The 19620-nt window shown below is 34.5% G+C and overlaps 1 protein-coding gene across 2 annotated transcripts in view; it reads right to left on the reverse strand.

Annotated features, from left to right (window-relative positions):
- LOC110102187 (adenylyltransferase and sulfurtransferase MOCS3-2) overlaps positions 1-19620 on the reverse strand; it is a 34682-nt gene that overhangs the window by 5562 nt on the left and 9500 nt on the right. For both annotated transcript variants that reach the window (XM_020830398.2, XM_020830399.2), the window contains exons 5-11: positions 19256-19320; positions 19027-19101; positions 18424-18502; positions 11403-11441; positions 11125-11233; positions 4886-5004; positions 1661-1780 (exon numbers count right to left, since the gene is read on the reverse strand). In XM_020830398.2, coding sequence (XP_020686057.1) covers positions 1661-1780; positions 4886-5004; positions 11125-11233; positions 11403-11441; positions 18424-18502; positions 19027-19101; positions 19256-19320 — 606 coding nt within the window. The remainder of the gene's footprint in view (positions 1-1660; positions 1781-4885; positions 5005-11124; positions 11234-11402; positions 11442-18423; positions 18503-19026; positions 19102-19255; positions 19321-19620) is intronic.

The following is a 19620-nucleotide window of genomic DNA, read 5'->3' on the forward strand; positions in this document are numbered from 1 at the left end:
GCTTTGTGTCCTATTGATTATATCTTATAGAGTCATATCTTAAGGATTTAGTACCATTGGGGAGCATAAGGGCTTTGGACATGACCGTATTTTAGTGGTGTCATTTGACAGCAAACCACCCGATTCAAAGGACCTCGGTCAAAACCGTTTACTTGCGATGCCATTTGGAGGCAAAACCGTCGGTTAGATGACACGTGTCACGTCTTTGCTGGCAAAAGAATGTATGAGAATGAATTCTAGTGATATTCTTAACCAGACTTTGCTTTTTGTGAGTTGAAATTATATTTAAATTTATGTACATCGGCAAACAGTTGCGGAGAATGGATGAGTTTTGCTTAAGTGTTTGATGGTTGATTTCAATTTTAAATATCTTGTATTTTAGTTTTTCTTGGACTTTTGAATTTTATGGGTATTTGAAAAATCTTTGCTTGCATATTTGGAATTAACCCCTTTGATTGAGGTCTAAGTTCAACGCGACCATCATCGAGATATTTATATGGATTTCCAATTCATTGATTGAACCTTGTTAATGGAAGCTTTGCACCCATAAATATGGGATAAATCCTCCAAATCTTGATTATGTCAATCATGTGGACTTTTCACATATCCGATCACGCACCTTAACACATGCAATAACCCTGCAACAATATTGCCAATTTATGGGCATATGCATGCTTTTCGGAGAAGTCAAATTTGTGAATATGAATATGATGTATTAATGTAGAGGATACAACGCCAAACTTTGATAGCTAGACTTTTCACTAGTTGAATAATGAAATTTATTGCATGATAATTAATGTAGTGGATAAAACGCCAAACTTTGATAGCTAGACTTTTCACTAGTTGAATAATGAAATTTAGTGCATGATAATTTGTCCACTTCTCGAAGCCGAGCCAATTTTACTGTTGAGGATACAACAACAACAAATTTGAAATGCTAATGCATACAAAAAATTAAGAAAATTGAGAAACTATGTGATTATAGCCAAGTCTACAGGAATTATAGGGCGAAAATAATATAATAATTTGAAACTTGTCAAAAAATTTTTCAAAAGTTTAGAAACTAAAGTTTACTAGGCCCATGTGAAAAGCCTTAATGCCATATTGTCCATCACCCCCCACCCCCAACACCCAAAAAAAAAAAACATTACATTATTATGAGTTTTTCTTTAAATTTAAGCATTTTATTTTGGCGTTTAATATTATCTTTCACGCTGACACGCACAATGCACAAGCGCATGCACATACACGTGATTGCCTGCCCACCTGCTCCCAACCTGCCCACGCGTGCGCATATACATAGTCATCACAAACAAACAATTGAAGCTCACTCAATAAATTAGGAATAACTTAGAAAAAAACAAGAAAAAAAGTGACCACTAAGTATTCCCAAAGCTTAGCAGTCCATTAATAAGCACCTATGTGAGAAATATCAAAACAACGTTGTCTAAAAATAGAAGAACGGGATATCTAGAAATGTTATGTGAAAATAGTGATTGTTGCTCAAGCATAACAAAATGAGAGTAGTCTAAAAGAGCAAAGAGTTGAGTTCAATTTCCGACTACATTGGGAGGGGAAAAAAACACTGCCGATATTGAATGTTTAGAAGATAAAGACCACTAGCCCACACAAGTAGATCGCAAGTTTGAAATTTAATTACCTTATCAGACATAGGAGATTGCGTGAAGCCCTCATAATCAAAACTTTGAAAACTCTGCTGAGTAAAGTCGGCATTGTCACCACAGGCAAAACATTGCAATGATCTTCCCCTAAGCTTGACCTAGAAAATATTGCCCTTCGTGAGAAATATAATAAAATAAAAAGTTGTTAGATGTTGCAATTTCATGGTTACAATAGGAATGATCAGTAAATTCTAAACAAACAAACAAAAAAAAAATGAACAGCACATGCGCCAATTTACTATATAACAGTAACGACCAGTTCCAATGCTCGCAATATGTATTACATTGGAGAAACAGGCAAATTACTAAAATGACATGCGAGAAAGGATATCTTCTTAAACAAATGAAGATGGGTTCAAGATTTTATTTTTTCTCGGATTCTTAGATAGCTTATCATGTTCGCACTAACAAAGTAGACTAAAACTAAAATATAGAAATTAAACAAATGGATAAAAAGGTGAGTGCAACAACCAACAATTGAAAGCTTCTTCTCATACAACTTATGGTCAAAATGAAGTTTGATAGGAAGTGGATACAATTTCTTCGAAATCAGTGAACAACAATAAGAAATTAAGAAGAAAACACACCTAAACTATTTTTATTACAAGATATGTAAAAGAAAATATCAAGATACAGTTGGATCTTCAATTGGAGAGGAAGATCCGGCTCTCCAAAATCCTTAGCCGCCAAGCTAAAGCCCAAATAACCTAAGAATAAACTAAATTCAGCAAACTCCAAAATATCCTACCGAAATCACCCTATTGTTACCTTAAATAAGCTCTCATAATTCCCTATCAAATCAGCCCCCTTTCTTTAAATAATTCCCTCTCAAATTTGAATTCAAATTATATTTATTTCCCTAATTAATTCCCTCCCAATTGTAATTAAAACTTTCCTAAACAATCCCCCCTTAATTTCTCCTCCTTTTCCCTAAATAATTCCGACTTATATTTTGAATTCAAATTAGATCTCTTGCTTGAATCATTCCCTCTCAATTGTAATTTAAATATTCCTAAATAATTCCCCTTTGATTAAGAACCTTCCTAAACAACTCCCTCTTGATTAGGAAATTTCATGGTTCCCTCCCAAAGTGTCACCTTGTCCCCAAGGTGGAACGAAGGAAACTGCTGCCAAAGAACTTGACTAATAGCACTGGACTGAAAAATGAGCTGACACTGTATCGAATGATCCATTCCTCCAGCATCTCCCTAATCAATCTCTCGATCTCATCCTTCTGGATTTGGGGATGATGGTATAGACGAACGCTAATTGGTGAGACTCCTCATTCATAATAATTTCATGCTCGCATTCCTACAGAGGAGGCAACCCCTGAACTAGTTGGAACACCTCTAGATACTGTTGTAGGAGTGGCTGAACCATGTTTAGTACTTCTATCTTCTCCACATCATCTTCTCCTTCCAAACTTTTCAGCTCCACAAAAATCTCAATTCTTCACTATTTCCCCTCCTTGGAAGTGGCTCCAAAGATGGCATCTCCTCTTCTTCCCCCAAAACTAATACCTCCTGATCCTCCCTCATCGTCCCTATATTACGGTTTCTCCCACTTCCCAATCCAATCAACGGTGCTCTCACCTCCGATGGTGTCGGTTGGGTGTGAAGCTCCAATAGTTTCCTTATCATTCCTTCTAGGTTGGAAAACATTTCCTAACATTGATGTCATTCTATCCTCAAATGTTGATTTGAGTTGGCCAACTTTTCTTTTAAGATGCTCTTCCAAAGCATCAACTTTCTTTGTCATCATAGGTCCCAAAAAAGTGCTCTAATACCAATTTGATAGGAAGTGGATACAATTTCTTCAAAATCAATGAACAACAATAAGAAACTAGGAAGAAGAACACACCTAAACTATTTTTATTACAAGATATATGAAAGAAAATATCAAGATACAATTGGAACTTAAATTGGAGAGGAAGAACCAGCTCTCTCAAATCTCTAGCCGCCAGCTAGAGCCCAAATAACCTAAGAATAAATTAAATTCAGCAAACTCCAAAACATCCTCCTGGAATCACCCTATTGTTAGCCTTAAATAGGCTCCCATAATTCCCTCCCAAATCAACCCCCTTTCCCTAATAATTTTCTCTCAGATTTGAATTCAAATTAGATTTATTTCCCTAATTAATTCCCTCCCAATTGTAATTAAAACTCTCCTAAACAATCCCTCCTTTTCCCTAAATAATTCCATCTTAGATTTTGAATTCAATTAGATCTCTTGCTTAAATAATTTCCTCTCAACTGTAATTTAAATATTCCTAAATAACTCCCCTTTAATGTAGAACATTCCTAATCAAATGATTAGGAAACTTCTTAATACCCTCCCAATCAAATCGGCCAGTCCATCAAAATCATGAATCAACAATACATAAATTGGATAGGAGAATATTCATATGATTTCTCTTAACTATTGAATCAAATAACTGGATAGATAAAACAGAATGCAACCAGAAGGGATATCTTCTTAACGACTACAGCACATGATCCAGATTTTGGATTTAATGACAATGAGAAGAAATGCTGGCAAGACCAAGCTTGATACATGATAGTCAAATTTCATTGTAGGTTCTAGAGTCATAGGCAAGAGCTCTTAAATTTTGTAACTATATAAATCACCTATGCTTGTTCCTACATCTCTAAGTGGAAGTTAGATAAAGCAGGAGCCTAGCCATGCACAGCTGGTGAAGCAAAAAAACACTTGCAATTGATAAACCGCTAAGTAGTCGGAAAGGCATTGCAGTTTCTGAATTAATAGTTTAGGTGAAAAATATTGAGATGAACCACAACTTTATGAAGCAATGCACATCTAAATGAAAAATCAAACTTCCTTAGGGAATGCAAATTGGAGTAAAGCATTTGATGCAAGCAGGATTAAGAAGACAATTAAAAATTTCACAACATAATTTTAGTATAAAGCAATACGGGTATGCAACTTCAAAGTTTATGCAGTTGCTTTTCCACAAAAAAGCCATTTCCAACATAAATTCTTCAATCTGCAGATTAACAAATACTATACTGAAATCATTTTGCGACACCTAAGTTATGCTCACGGTGCTTCTTTGTTCTTTAGTAATAGATGAAGTCCAAATAATTAATTCATTAGTTAGAGACAACAGCCATTAAGTAGATCATAAAAAAATAATAATAATAATAGTTTATCATGTCTGCAAAGTGAAGGGTCAAGTAGCATACTATTCGGATACGAGAAGAGAGTGCATCAAAAATAAGCATTCTTCCAGATAGGGTTTCGCCAATACCACTGGCAACCTTTATTGCCTCAAGAGCTTGAAGACAACCAATAACACCAGGAACTGGTCATAGAAAAAGAAGTTGGCTTCAGCATTAAAGCATTAACAGAATAAACTTGAACAACCCCAATTGAAAAAAAAAATAAATGTTTAGCCAAAGTGCTAATATGTCAGAATAACTTGAACTTTGAACTGTTTATAAAAAAGTATAAAATACAATTGGCTCCACTGCAACGGGTTTTGGAGATGGTTTTTGTAGAAGTTTTAATTAGCATTGTTGAAAGGTTATCTCTGGAGTTAATCATATGGCCTTCCAAGATACAATGGGGTGGAAAAATTGTTGTTCCCATGATGTATAAATCAGGATAATGTCCATAAAAGTAAACTAAAAATAAATGAACGGAGGATGCTAAGAGGAACTAGTAGCCAAAGGCATAAAATATATGCCAAAATAGAACTTTCAAATCAAGCAAGCTTGGCAGCACAAAGGTTTTGGAGCTTTGAAATGAAAACAAGGTGGTAACTACTTAACTAAAAATTTCAACCCCTAATAGCTCCAAAATAGATTTTTAAGTAATAACAAAAGGAGTGTCTTTAGCCAAATTATAGTGAATTGATCACAATCATCTTAGCCATGTTCAAACTGTTTTGTGGTGGACTAGATGAATCTTCCACTTTCATTCATTTTACTAAGTAATACATAGGGTCTCAAGTCTAGCTGGCGCACATTATTTTTCATAACTTATTGTCATCCTACTGTTGTCGTTGTCAGGTCCCAAGTCTTGGATGAGAAAAATGAATGGTTGCATTAGGTAGTCGACAGCCAGCATAAAACTTGTCGAATAAACACAATGCAGAAAAAAGATTCATGTAGCCGACTCCATGTAGTGGGATAAAGGCTTGGTGTTATTTTTGTTGTTGTTGTTGTATAGTCATCCTACATTTAGTCTGAAATTAAATTTTCAAAGTCCTACCCCATTAATTCTATACAACCGCCTAATCGATGCACAAGTTTCCTTCTAATTTACATGTCCAAACTAACACAGTTAATTTTTTACTATCTCGTCTTCAACGGATGCTACTCTAAATATCTTTCTAATATAATTATTTAACTTTATCCTTCCTAGTTTTACCATAAATCTATTTTAATAATTTCATTTTGTTGCACTCAACGATTGTATAATGGGAAATGGTGCATGGGTTTACCGAGAAGGGGTAGAAAACAGTTGGATTATTCATCCTCTCCCTCAAATTTGGGAAGCTTTATTTGTATATCAAATTTCATGTAATTGATACTAACATCACTTTCAAAGCCCTCCTAAGACAGCCATGGCTCAATCAATATGACATTGTTTCGTCCACCCTACACTAGTGAATGAAATATTCAAGAGATGGAGAATAATTTAAGGTTTCTGCTGATATACAGCCATTCCCAGTGAGCAAAATATAAATATATCAATATGCTAGATACTTTGCTTCTAAGGAAACAAAAGTATGCAACCATTCAAATATGCGGCATTTATATTGAAGGTTGCAAACAACCCGAAAAGTAAGACGTTAAAAAGTAAAGAAGGAGAAATAAAGCAACATTGGCTCTCTCTAAATTAACTATAATGGACACAGAAAAAGAAGATATCCCTCTCAAACTCAAAAAGATGCACAATCTTTTAGTTAAAGGGAAGATTATATGGAAGCCAATCCAGATTTAGATTATAAATTTGAATTTTCATACACATACAAGGTAAAATGTGTCACTAAGAAAAATAACCGACACACCAATATCAAAAACTAGTCATGTGGCTACCCCTAAATTGCATCATTTCAAAGAGATCTGTTCTCATCGGATCCATAACATTGAAAAGTTAAAAAAAAATTATGCGCATCCTCTACGTGGTAGTAGCAGACCAAGGAGCTTATTTATAAATCTAGAGAGTAACATAGAGAAATATATTGAAAATGGATAAAGAATTCCTACAAGGATGCCCAAGTATTAACCTCCACGAATTTGAAAGGCGGTGCGGAAGCTAGGAGAACGTGCCAGGATCACTAAATGACGAACTCAATATTTTCAAAAAATATGACTAGCATCACAAAAAATGACAACTATACAACCAAAAGGCCTCAGATTCCTACTCAAAAGAAAATTTGTTATGCAATAATAGAGAGAGAAGTTGAATCCAAAAGCAGTGGTGAAGGACTTTATGAAGTCAGCCTCAGACAAAGCCATCAAAGTCAAATGTGAACTTGAAGAATTGGCGGCTATTTTGAACCGAATTGGAAGAGCCCCTTATGCCATCAAAAATATATATATCGAGAAGGTACCTATAGATTCATCAACTTGAAGGGTCAAATACCCATAACACTAATCAATGGTTAGTATCTGAAGCACTGTGCATGAAAAGCAAGTTAAGGAAAATATTGTACTCGAAACTTTTCTGTTAAACTAAAAATATACTCTCTATATTATCAATAAGTATACTCATTTATTTTTTAACATTTATAAAATAAGAATGCATTTTAAGATTATTGTGAAAAGGTATACTTAGATTTTCTCGAACTATCTTATGAAGCAAGAATGTGTTTTCAAATTATCGCAGAAAATCTACTGCAAAATAGAAGGCATTTTTCAAATGTTATAGTAAAGATTTGTTGAAATCACCCCAATGAGATAGAGGGCATTTTCTATTTTAAGATTTAAAGGTCACCGAATTTTCCCTCTGAGACAAGAAGCATTTTAAATATTTCTTAAGGATGATATAGTGCTTTGCGAAGAGATCCACAAATAAATATTTAAAATTACTGATAATACAATTTATCTAATCATGCAAATACAAAGCTAAAGATAATGCCTTCAAGTATGCATACATGTGATTTTTTTTTCGTATGCTAGGATTTTTTCCCTTTTGCTAGGGCTTTTGCCCTAGCCGCCTTTCTTCTTCGTCTCCGGCTCCGACTCCCCTTTTTTCATGGCGAATAAACGGTTAGATCCTGGCTTTCTTGAGAGTAAGCAATCCAAATCCTTCAAAGATGTGTTGTCTGTTCCGATGGTTCGAAAGGTTTTCCGGATTTTTGTGTTTCTACGATTCGGGGAATGCATGCTTTGTGATTTTCGGAAGATGAATTTTTGCATCTCGCAAAACCTTTTGAGTTTGCTTTGGTGGGGAAATTTCCCCTTAAACGGCCGGATTTTGATTCGATCAGTAGGTTTTTTTGTCAATCTTAAACTATCCGGTGATTTCTCTGTCACTTTGTTGGATCAGTCAAACGTCTTGATCAAACTTTCGAATGATCTAGACTATGGGAGGGTTTTTGCGCACCGTTCTTATTTCGTTTTTGGCTGCTTCATGAAAGTGATCAAGTGGTCGCCTCTACTTGACCTGTCGAAGGAATCGCCGATTGTCCCTGTATGGATTTCTTTTCCTGGTTTACGCCCTCACCTTTTCTCCCCTCGGATTCTCTTTGGGTTGAGGTCGATTTTTGGTCGTCCGATTCAAACCGACAATGCCACGGCTGTTGGCTCTCGTCCCTCAGTCGCTCGCATTCTTGTTGAAATTGATATTTCTAAAACTTTCCCTGATTCCGTTTAGCTGGGTCCGGAGAAATTTGGCTACGTTCAAAAAGTTGTTTTTGAAGGTATGCCAAATTTCTGTCAGCATTGTAAGGCTGTGGGTCATAAGAAATCGGAATGCATTAAGCTTTATCCTCATCTGCGTCCGGCTGTGGATTCGGCTCCATCGCCGGTGGATCCTGTTTCTAAACCCGTTGTAATCTCTGTTAACCCTTTTATTTCGTCTAATGCTCCTCTCTGTGATAATGATGTGGTTAATGTTGAAGTTCCTTCGGTTCGTGGGGTTTTGGACTGTGATATTACTGATAATGTCGTGGTGGTTGATGCATTACCCTCTGTTCAATCTCCGTGTTGTGAGCATGGTGATGTGGCTGGGTGTTTTAATGAGGCTGGGATTTCTCCGGGCACATTAACTACTCGAGTAAATGCTAATAATACTGTTGTTGAGGAATATTGTACTGCTGTGGTTGAGCCCGATCATTCGAATGTTCCATTGCCTGCGTTGGGTGAGGAGGTTTTGCGGCTGAGTGATAATGAAGTCTCTAGTGGTCTGGGTGTTGTGGCTCAGTGTATACCTGCTGTGAATGTGGACATAAATGCTGAATGTGTGCGGGTGGATACTTTGAATGGTAATTCGGTGTGTTCTAACACTTTTGTTGATGTCCGTGTAAACTTGGTCGACACGCACACTATGGTCAATCGATTGAGTGTTAATTCTGGCATTGATATTAGGAACCATGTGGATTGGCTGCATGGTTCGTCTGAATTTGAATCTGAATCCGATTTTTCGGATTGTGGCTTGGCCTCTCCAAATTTTTATGGTGGATCTGACCCTGGAAACGAATTCTCTCTGATTCGTGATAGACCTGTGCTCTCAGCTGCTTCTCGTGGAAGATTTCGTGGGAGGGGACAAAGAAGAAGATAATTTATTTGTATTATGTTATTGTTCCCTTTCTGTTTCTGTGGGATTATTTTACACGATTTTTTAATCGTTTTGGAGATGCGATGGTTTGTGGACTATTATGTGGCTGAGGCTCATGTCCTCGTCGTCTTGCTGGTGGCAACCTTTGGTGATATTCCTCGAGTTGGTGGGTTTCTGGGCACTTTATTCACCTTACTGGATGGTCCGTGTGAGGCTTCGGGGATGCTGGGAGCCTCGGCTGATTACTGAGTCTATTTTTTATTGTATTTTGTCTTTTTTCTCTTTTATTTATGCTCTTTTGCTTATGTAACCTTCTCTGATTTTCTTAATATATTAGTTCTTCTTTGGTAAAAAAAAAAAAGAGTATGCATACATGTGACCATTACAAAACCGTAGAATCGTCCCTCAGCTTGCCAAACTCCTAAAGGCCAAATGGCATTCCCCACTACACTTCCTTTCTTTCCCTTTCTCAAAGTCCAAACTCCCTCTTTCTCCTCTCCTGCTCCAACCAAAAGTCCCAAACCCTCAGAAAAAAAGATGCAAGGAAGTCATGCAAAAGTTCCTAGAAGAAGGCGTTGATATTACGAGTTGCGTGTATAGATGAAGAGATAATCCTAATGCAAATCATTTTGGGAGTTTACATCTCAAACAAAGGTGATGCTATTTTTAAAAATACCACCAAATCCTAATGCAAATCATTTTGGGTGCAAATCCATATAAAAATGCAAAAATCTGAAAAAACAAAGATTTAAATATTAAAATGTTCAAGCATTTTTTATTGTCCTAAGCTTAAAGTAACAATTATTCACCCTCCATAATAGTTTGTCGAGGCTAACAAATTTAAAATTAATCTCATAAAGAGCCAATATCATATCAAACTCAAACACTAACGTAAGTACGTGACATGTGTCATCTGATCATGTGATTTTGTCGTCAAATAGCATCACAAAATTATAGTTATGGCCGAAAGCCCCAAGTGGTTGTGCCACAAAAACAATATCATTAAATTACATAGAAGACAAAAGCTCGATTGTCCCCCAATAGCTCAAATCCCTTGAGTGGTGAATGATATGGTGCACTTGATGGGGCACGAAGCCCATTATTTGCTAAGGTACCTTGAACGATTTAAGTCATGGCTACTAAAAAGAATCCTTCAATCAGGTTGGGTAGATTACCTCTATAAAGATAATAGAATTCATGATAACATAATCATGGGATCTTGATTATGTTCTTCATCATTCCCCCACCCTCTTTGAGCCACAGGGGTAGATATTCTCTTCTCAAAATAAAAAATCACTGTTAATATATGCTAAACACTTGGCATCTATCAACTAGACTTAATCGAAAGTTCTCTCATGCCATCGAGAGAGACAATTAACTATAGGGGCTGTGACTTAGGAAACCATGAACATGAACTAAATCATAAAGTACTCATAAAATGACTAAATCTCTACGTAATATGTCTTCTAAAAATTTTACCTGCAACCAAACTCTCTTAAAAGAGCTGACCATGAATTTTCGGATCCCACAAATTTATGCCAAATGAAATTTGAGTTAAGAAAAAAAAAAAGGCTGACTCTGAGACAAGAAAACTCATACAGAACACTGAATAAGCGCTGCACCAGTAACAGTAACCATCTATCAACTCATTTTTTTTTGTAATTGACTCATTATAACATAAAGATCAACTTACCTACCCCAAGGACGCCACTGTCAGAACACCTCTGGCATGCTGCTGTAGGAGGTGGTGTTGGAAAAAGGCATCTGTAACACGGGCCACCCTTGTGATGATAAACGGTGAGCTGCATAGAACAAGTTTTGTTCCCTAAGCTGCTATTCTTAATTCAGAATAATTCAATCCTCCTAAGCCAGAAGGTAAGTATCTGAACTAAGGAGTGAGAACAATCCTAAGCATAGAATGAAAACCATTCAGATATAACAACATTTTTAGGCAAAATAAAGAAAACCTACCTGGCCTTCCAAGCCTAGTGCTGCACCTGATATAAGGGGCTGCAAGCAAGCAATGAAACCCATGAGAAATTAAAGACAGCATAAGACTTGAGTCCTGACGTTATCAAATTGAAGTTAGTGTGTGGCACTTCAAAAAGATATAAGTGAATGCAAGATTATTGAAGGGTTGATTTTGTATTAGTCAAGATGCAATCAACAATTATTTTGGGCTATTCATCTATGATTCTTTAGAATTAGGTGAGAAAACCAATGTGTATGTGGACTTATTCACTTAACAGAATGATATTTCTTAAATATGTAAATATTTTTGTACTTATTCACATCTTTCCCAGTTAGCATTTCATGGTTAGATCCTTTCAATCATTGATGAGTGGTCAAGCCATCCCACCATGAACAATAACAACGTGCAGAAGTTATAAAGCTAGCTTCCATTACAACAAAACCTCAGACCAGAATAAACCAAACAATCTATATCATTCAAACAAGTTGAAGTCTAGTTTTAATTTTTGTAAATATTTAAGAGCAATGAGGTCCCAGAAGAAAAATCGGATTATCAGGCATATAATAGAATTTCTGGCAAAATTTTGAAGATGCTAGATGGAAGTTGAAAGACGCATTGGACAATAACCTTGCAAAGAGAGATGACAGAGTCTCTAAGGAAGAATGGTCTTAGTAGCTCTAATTCACTAAATTAGACGAGGATAAAAGTTTCATCTAATTGTTATATTTACACGATTGCTCTATTAAGCAACAAGCTTTATAAACGAACATTTTGATTCCTAAAGGGTAACAAGTCTAATCCACTAGCAATAGAGCATGCAAAACTATTATGTTTGATACATCTTTTGTTTGAATAATATTCTCAGTTAATAAAGCAGCACACTAGAACGAGAACTGTCAAGTCAGTAGTAGATTGCATTTCACAATGATATAGCAAAATAGATATACATGGTGCATATGCCGCATAGTATTTTCCCCTAAACCATAAGAAGAGGTCAGAAAACACTTTTCACCATATTCAAAGTGCATCATATAGCATCAAGAAGACTTTGTAAGAAAAGCATACCACATTTGGTATTTTACGGATTAGAAAGATAAGATTATCGAGTGTATCAGACTAGAAAGATCCTTAAGTGATTTATTCCTCAAATATAAGCTGAAAAAAACAATTGAGTAAAAGAAACTTTTAACACCATATTAACTTGATATAAGGATTAACAAGCTTGGATATCTCCCCTAAAGATAAATGCCAAGTTCTACTAAATATTCTTGGTTTCCAAATTCCAAGTCACTTTCTTTTCTTGATTGATGAAATTGTGAGCTATGTTTGTGCCCATGTACTGAAGAGATATTGCTCCCAGTGTTTGCATTTATAAGAAATTTAAGAAGCCGATACACCAAAATAACTAGTTCTAGCACAGGCTACACACAAACTTTAGGCTGTCTAGGAATACACAAACACGGTAACAGCCATTGCGTAGTCACTTCAGCACTCTTTCCTCGGAAGAAATAACATAAACTAAATTTGAGTAGATTAACAATCAACAATAAAGCATTTCCCTTTGCAGGTTTTGCCAATGGATCATGCATATCTGCTTCTCCTTCTTCATCACCATCATCATCATTATCATTGGCATTTACCCAGTAATATCCATGTCTCTTGCAACTAAAAAGCCTAAACGCAGATTGCATTAAAGATGCAAATTTAAAGATTTCATTGTGTGATTGTTCACTGATCCATAAAAGATAGAAGATAATCCTGACTAGAATTGGAATCTCATCATTTATCACCAGTGTTGACTACTCTCTATATGGCCAAGCCAGCTGATAAAGTGCTTCATTCACAATTTATACAAGAAATTGCAATTTTGGAACATGACATGATTTCTCCAACTATTTCAGATTTTGCATATATTCATCAGATTTCCCATATATGGATCAAAGACATACAAAAATTTTAGATTTCATGGATTCTCCAGTGACATTCTCTTTTGTAGTTGGAATAATTGAGAGAGACAAGAGGACAAGAAGAGGATAATGGCTATAGTGGCTCGAATGGTGGAGCCAAGGAAATTGTTGGTGGTGGTTGGAGATGAGGGTAGAGGCTAGCGGTGGAGTTATTAGATTTCTCCAACCTAGATTTGTGGACCACCATGACACTGGCATCGATGATTTTAGTAGGTCACAACAACACTACCGTGCCCTCAGCAGTCTCTCCACCATCAATGATTTTAGTGATTTTGCCTTCCTCTCAATATTTGAGACTCACAACAGTGTAGCCTTGGTTCCAACATCCTCTTTTGCAAATATGAATCCCTGGGCATCACATTATTAATCACCATGACACCAACATATCTCTGGTATATTTTTAAGATTTAAAATACAAAAATTATTCTTACCAACCTATTACATATGTTTTTAAGATTTAAATACATAAACATTGTTATAATTAATCTATTATAATACAATGGCTATATATTATCATCAATTTCAACAGTTTCAAAAATATTTAGATTATGGTGATGGGTTAGTGGCCTAATTTAAAATTAAATTTAATATGAAGTTATTAAAATAAATTTTTATGCGAACATTAACTAAATATTATGATTCACATTCTTTTATTTATTGAATGTGATTGCCATATTTATTATTCAGTCTATCAAATAGCTTCTCACCATTTTCCAAACAAACAAGAAATGTCAAGTATATTTAAGCTGAACTTCATTAAAAAATTCTAAATGACAATAAATGAAATAGAGTATATTAAATAATAATTTCGATACATACTAAAAAATAATACAGTCAATCATTCTATGCATTTCACATAAATAGAGCCCTGATATGGGATTGAAGGCTATGAGACGTGACTATGAGGTGCAATTAGTTTGTTAATATGTATTATATTAAATTTTGTACCTCCATGCTAGTGTACTTTCTCAGATTTTTCTATATATTTTGTATTGCTATCAAATTTTCTTATATTAAAAATAAATTTTCTTTTCTTTTATAACGTGTTTTAAGAAAATTTGATTTTTTATATAGAGCATAAATTTATATGATTTTCCACCATTAGCATGAAGCCAAGATAACAGCAGCAACAAGAAATGCCCTTCATTGATAGTTTTCAGCCTATGATTAATCTCTGAAGACGTCTCTATTCATCTTTTTTAGCTTTGGCACAGTAGTTAACACAATTCTAATACCAACATAAAATTGTGAGGTCATAAATTTTCAGCAAACAATCTCTAATGAATTATGCTCTTTCTGCTATTAAACTATTAGAAATGTATATAAAGCTTTCCTTCACAGTTAACTTGATGACATTTGTCAATATTTTTCATAGTTTAACCTTTAGTATTTTTCAAAGTAAAATTTTGTGTTTAGTCATGATATATTATTTTATGACAATTTATTTTTTCCAAACCTATAAACTTATTGTAATGAAAGAGCTTTATATTGTTTTGGGAAAATAGGTTTAGTGTTTAGGTGACTATTAGAATGCAAAGGGACAAAGCAATAAACTACTTACAACATAGACAAAAAATTTGTGCCAATCAATTATAATTAAATATAAACATGTTACATAAAAATATAAACATGTATGTTACTGTAAATATACATATATAATTATAAATGCATACTTTGACCATAAAAATACTAATTTTTTTTGGATCCCACATTGTGTGGGTTTCCAACAAGTTTAAACAATGATTTAATATTGAGTGATAAACTCTGGTTCTTGAGACACACCCCATAGAGAGGCACATGCAAAGCGCCTCGAAGCTATAGCTTAACAAGAGGAAAGAAAGACATAAGCCTTAGGTGCATCTCAATGTGAGCCTTTAAGCACTTTTAAAGAGGTACAAAATATTTACTTACTTTATGAAGGGTGACAGTTATTAATTAAAATTAGTCTAAAAGTCATATTATTGATTATCTTTTCTTTTATAAGGTATGCTTTCATGTCCTTGTTAAGTAAGGTAATTTTATAGCTATGCTTGTTGTGGTCTTGCATATAAAGTTGGCCTATATAAGCCCATCCCTCTTTTGTAGATTTCAGTTTTTGTTTAGTTTTGTTTCATGGTATCCTCATTTGATACAGAGTTCAAGACTTTTTGTTTGTGGAGGGAAGGGTGGAGAGGGGATTGTAGTAGAGTCTCAAACTATGCCATAATCGATCACCGAGATCCCAACATCAATTTCATAGGTCTTCCAAGGCAATTTAGTTGTAATTTTCCAGCGGTCGTGGTAATGCTGCAAGGCAAGATGGAATCTATAAGTGATGAGAGTGAGAGTGGGAGTGTGATGAGAGTTGGAGTGAAAACACCAAAATAGAGAAGAAGAAATTGCTATAACACAAATATTATGACTGATTTTGATTAATACTTCAACAATAATGAAAGATATAATTGATTTACTATTCGCAGACTCTTATATAAGAGCCTCCCGAAACCCCGCTCTTACTACTTCTCTCCATCTGCCTCTGATCCTCTACTATCTGTGCTAGCTCCATCATCTCCTTCAACCCCCCTCGGTCTCAGTAATCGAAGATTCGCTCGTGTCGGCCTTGAGGCCCATTGTCTCCTTCACCTTTGCTTCTCCACCCCAACTTCATCTTCCACCACTAGTTCCCCACGTGTAACTACGGTGGGAATCCCACCTTTTTTCCATCTGCCTCCCATAATCCAATCCCCATGGCTCAATTCGTCCACCTCCTTCCACAATTTTCCATACCCCTTGCCCAAGTAGCCTTCCATAGTACTCGGTCACTCCACCACCCTTGCTATAAAACTCACTTCTTGTTGCGCCTCTCTCTGGAACTCCTGATTCTCCTTTTATTGGATCCCTAAAAGGTGGTTCTTAATGAAAGAAGCTTTCCTCTTCGAACTCTTCCAGCCTGATCTCTTTCCCCTTAGTTGCGGTCAAGGGAATCCTGGTAGATTCTGAATTAGGTTTAGCAATTGGAACCCCCGGTGAAGTTTTTGTTTGCATCTCCAAGAGCTTCCTTAACATCTCCTCCACCCCTCCAAATTAATTTTCCATGGATGAAAACCTTTCTTCCATGGTTGAGAATTTATCATCCACGCCAGATTTGAATTGCTCCATTTTGCCTTCCAACGCATCCACTTTCTTTATGTCATTGCCTCCAAAAACCCTTACTCTGATACCACTTTGATGCGATTTGGAAGTGAAAAAAAAAAAGTAAAATAGAGAATAATAAATTGCTAGAACACAAATATTAGGGCTGATTTTGATTAATATTTAATGCTTCAACAATAATAAAAGATACAATTGATCTATTATTCAAGAGGTAGATCGGCTCTCCCATAAACCCTAAACACCGCTAGGAAACTCTCAAAGAAAAGCTACATCAAACATAACAATTGCCTAATCTGAAAATAATACAAAGTTAGCCCTAAATAGCGCACCCCCCCCTAAATTCCTCCCAAATCAACCTCTCAATTTTGAATTCTTTCCCTAAATAATTCCCTCCTAATTATCATTAAAATCTTCCTAAATCTCTCCCTCCATTTCTCTTTCTAATATATTGAATTAAATACTTCTTGGGCACCACAAGGTGGGCCGAACACCCCTCACTAGAACCGCCGTCCGATTTAGAGGAACCGGGCATAATAGAGTGACTTTTGAATCCGAAGTTCAAAGTCATAATTAGTTTATTTTAAACTTCTTGTTTGTGTTTACTTGTTTAAAATCTTAAACTTCTTGTTTATTATTGGGTTTTTGTATGATTTTTAATGATATTATATTATAATTTAAAACTATTACTCTTAAATACTTTATTTTTCATACATTTAATTTACTTAATGATTTTATTTTGAGATTTATGCCTTAAAATATCTTAAGGCTTACAGTTCGCCTCACAAACATAAAAGCACAACTCATCAATATCTGGTTGTGTAATTTTAAATCTTGATTTAAAATATATTTGACTTCCAACTCTATCTAAACAATTTAAATCTTGATTTTACTTCAATCATATTACTTAAGTAGGATTTTGTAAATCCTGTAAATAAGAATTTACTAAATCTTAAGGCATTTAACTCATTAAAATTGTTTAACATGATAGTGGTTAAATATGATTAAATCCTAACAAACTATTTAACAACTCATTTCATGATTTAAGTATGTTACTGTTAGCAGCAATAGTATTCAAATAATAATATTTGATAAATAATTTAAAATATGTTGAGGCTTCAATTTCTTTTAATATACTAAACACACTCCAAAGAATTTAAGAGGTCAAACAATAGGTAATTTATTATGCTAATTAAGTAATAATTTATACTTAGACAAATTAAATATAAAAAAACAACTTTAATTTAAGATAATAAACTTTCAATTAACAAACATTAATTATAAAGATTAAATTAATTTCATCAATTCTAATTTTATCAATTAAATTATAATTAGTAGAGATTAATATTATAAACAATCATTAATTGGCAGTTTATAAAATTAATTAAACATAATAAATTTTATTTAATTATTTTAAATCACAAATAATATTAATTTATGTAAATTAATATTTTAAGTTAATAAATATAACTTATTAAGATTAATTTAAATTTTAATTAATATAACTTCTTTATTTATTTTTAAATAATATATTTTATTAACTATGAACCCTCATCTTTCTACCACAAATTTCTGAAACCCTGAACAACAAAGAGCGGGAGCTTGTTGGGGAGGACATCGAGGAGGGCAACAGTGTGTGAGAAGACAAATGTGTAGTGGATCACAGATCTTCAGAATCTAATGATAAAAAAAAATGCGCCTGTATGTTGCTAACAATTCATTGCAAATTATCTAAAAATACATTACGTCCAATCATCACCGAAAAGAAAATGGAGCAATTTATTCACATAAACATTCTGACCAATTCACCATCATTAACATGCATGCACCACATAACCCCTACAATCTAGTTCTTTGTTTATGAGAAGTTGAATATTTAAATCATAGAAACAAAACAAATAATAATGTGGGAAGAATAACCAACCTTGTTCATCACAACACAACAGTCACTGATCATATATCGACTAGGCAAGTTGTCTGTTGCATCCACCACTATGTCATATCTTTAATGGAATTAATAGCATTGCAAAACTGATAGCATGATATACTAAAACTATGCTTAAAAAAAAACTGGTAATATGATATGCTAAAGCACAGAAAAATATATATATATCAAAATAATGTCTGAACTATTTGTATGAGTTCATTTTAGTCTCAACCATCTAGTGTGCCAAATACAGTCCTTTGACTCCTCAAAGATGATCCAAAATAGTCAATATAATCCTTTGACCATATTGGATCAGATATGAAAAGTCAACGGATTAAATTGAACATATTATATAGTCTGAGACTAAGGCTTCATTTGGGACGGCTTTTTTATTGCTTCTTAAAGCGGCTTTCTAGTAAAAAATTAATTTTTAATTTTTGTACTAGAAGCCTCTTTAAGAAGTTGTAAAAAAGCCATCCCAAACGAAGCTTAAATGGTACCTCATACATAGTTCAAGGACCACTTTGATAATTTTCTCTACAAACAAATAAGCTAAAAGGATTACTGATACAGATAATTCTACCTTTGCATCAAGGATACTTGCTTACAATATCCAAAGCATTTGATGCTTGCAAAGCTTGATTATGTTCCACTAAATTAATGGAAGAGTTGATCCTGCGTCAAGTAAAAGATACACAATTGCAATATGTGTTCCCTATTAAATATATGTTGGAACATCACTTTCCATTAGAGATGCTGAAACAATTGTTGCAAATGGCTCAACGCATGCGAAAGGAGAATAATCAATTCCAGGATGATAAATACATACGCACGGCAAGCAGCAGCTGCTGACTTAACTTTTGCATGGCCAACATATGCTTCTGGATGGATTATCTAGATAAAAAAACATCATAGAACAATTAAACCCTGCCAGAAGGCCTTTGGCAATGTGGATATTATAAATGAAAAAGTGTGCACAAAAAGGGCGGTTATAAAAAAGATAAAAACCAGGCCAAACAGGTCGGATCTGGAGAAAGGTCATACAAACAAATCTTATCATTTGAATTGTTAAGATAATTGAAAACCACTTGGTACCTTTTACTAATAATATAAGTGTTTGTGTGTGTGTGTGTGTGTGTATAGGCAAATACAAGAAGAAAATAATGAGAAAAATATTCTCAATTATGTGGATAT

Source organism: Dendrobium catenatum, unplaced genomic scaffold, assembly GCF_001605985.2.
Source record: "Dendrobium catenatum unplaced genomic scaffold, ASM160598v2 fragScaff_scaffold_156, whole genome shotgun sequence".
In the NCBI taxonomy this organism is placed as follows: domain Eukaryota; kingdom Viridiplantae; phylum Streptophyta; class Magnoliopsida; order Asparagales; family Orchidaceae; genus Dendrobium; species Dendrobium catenatum.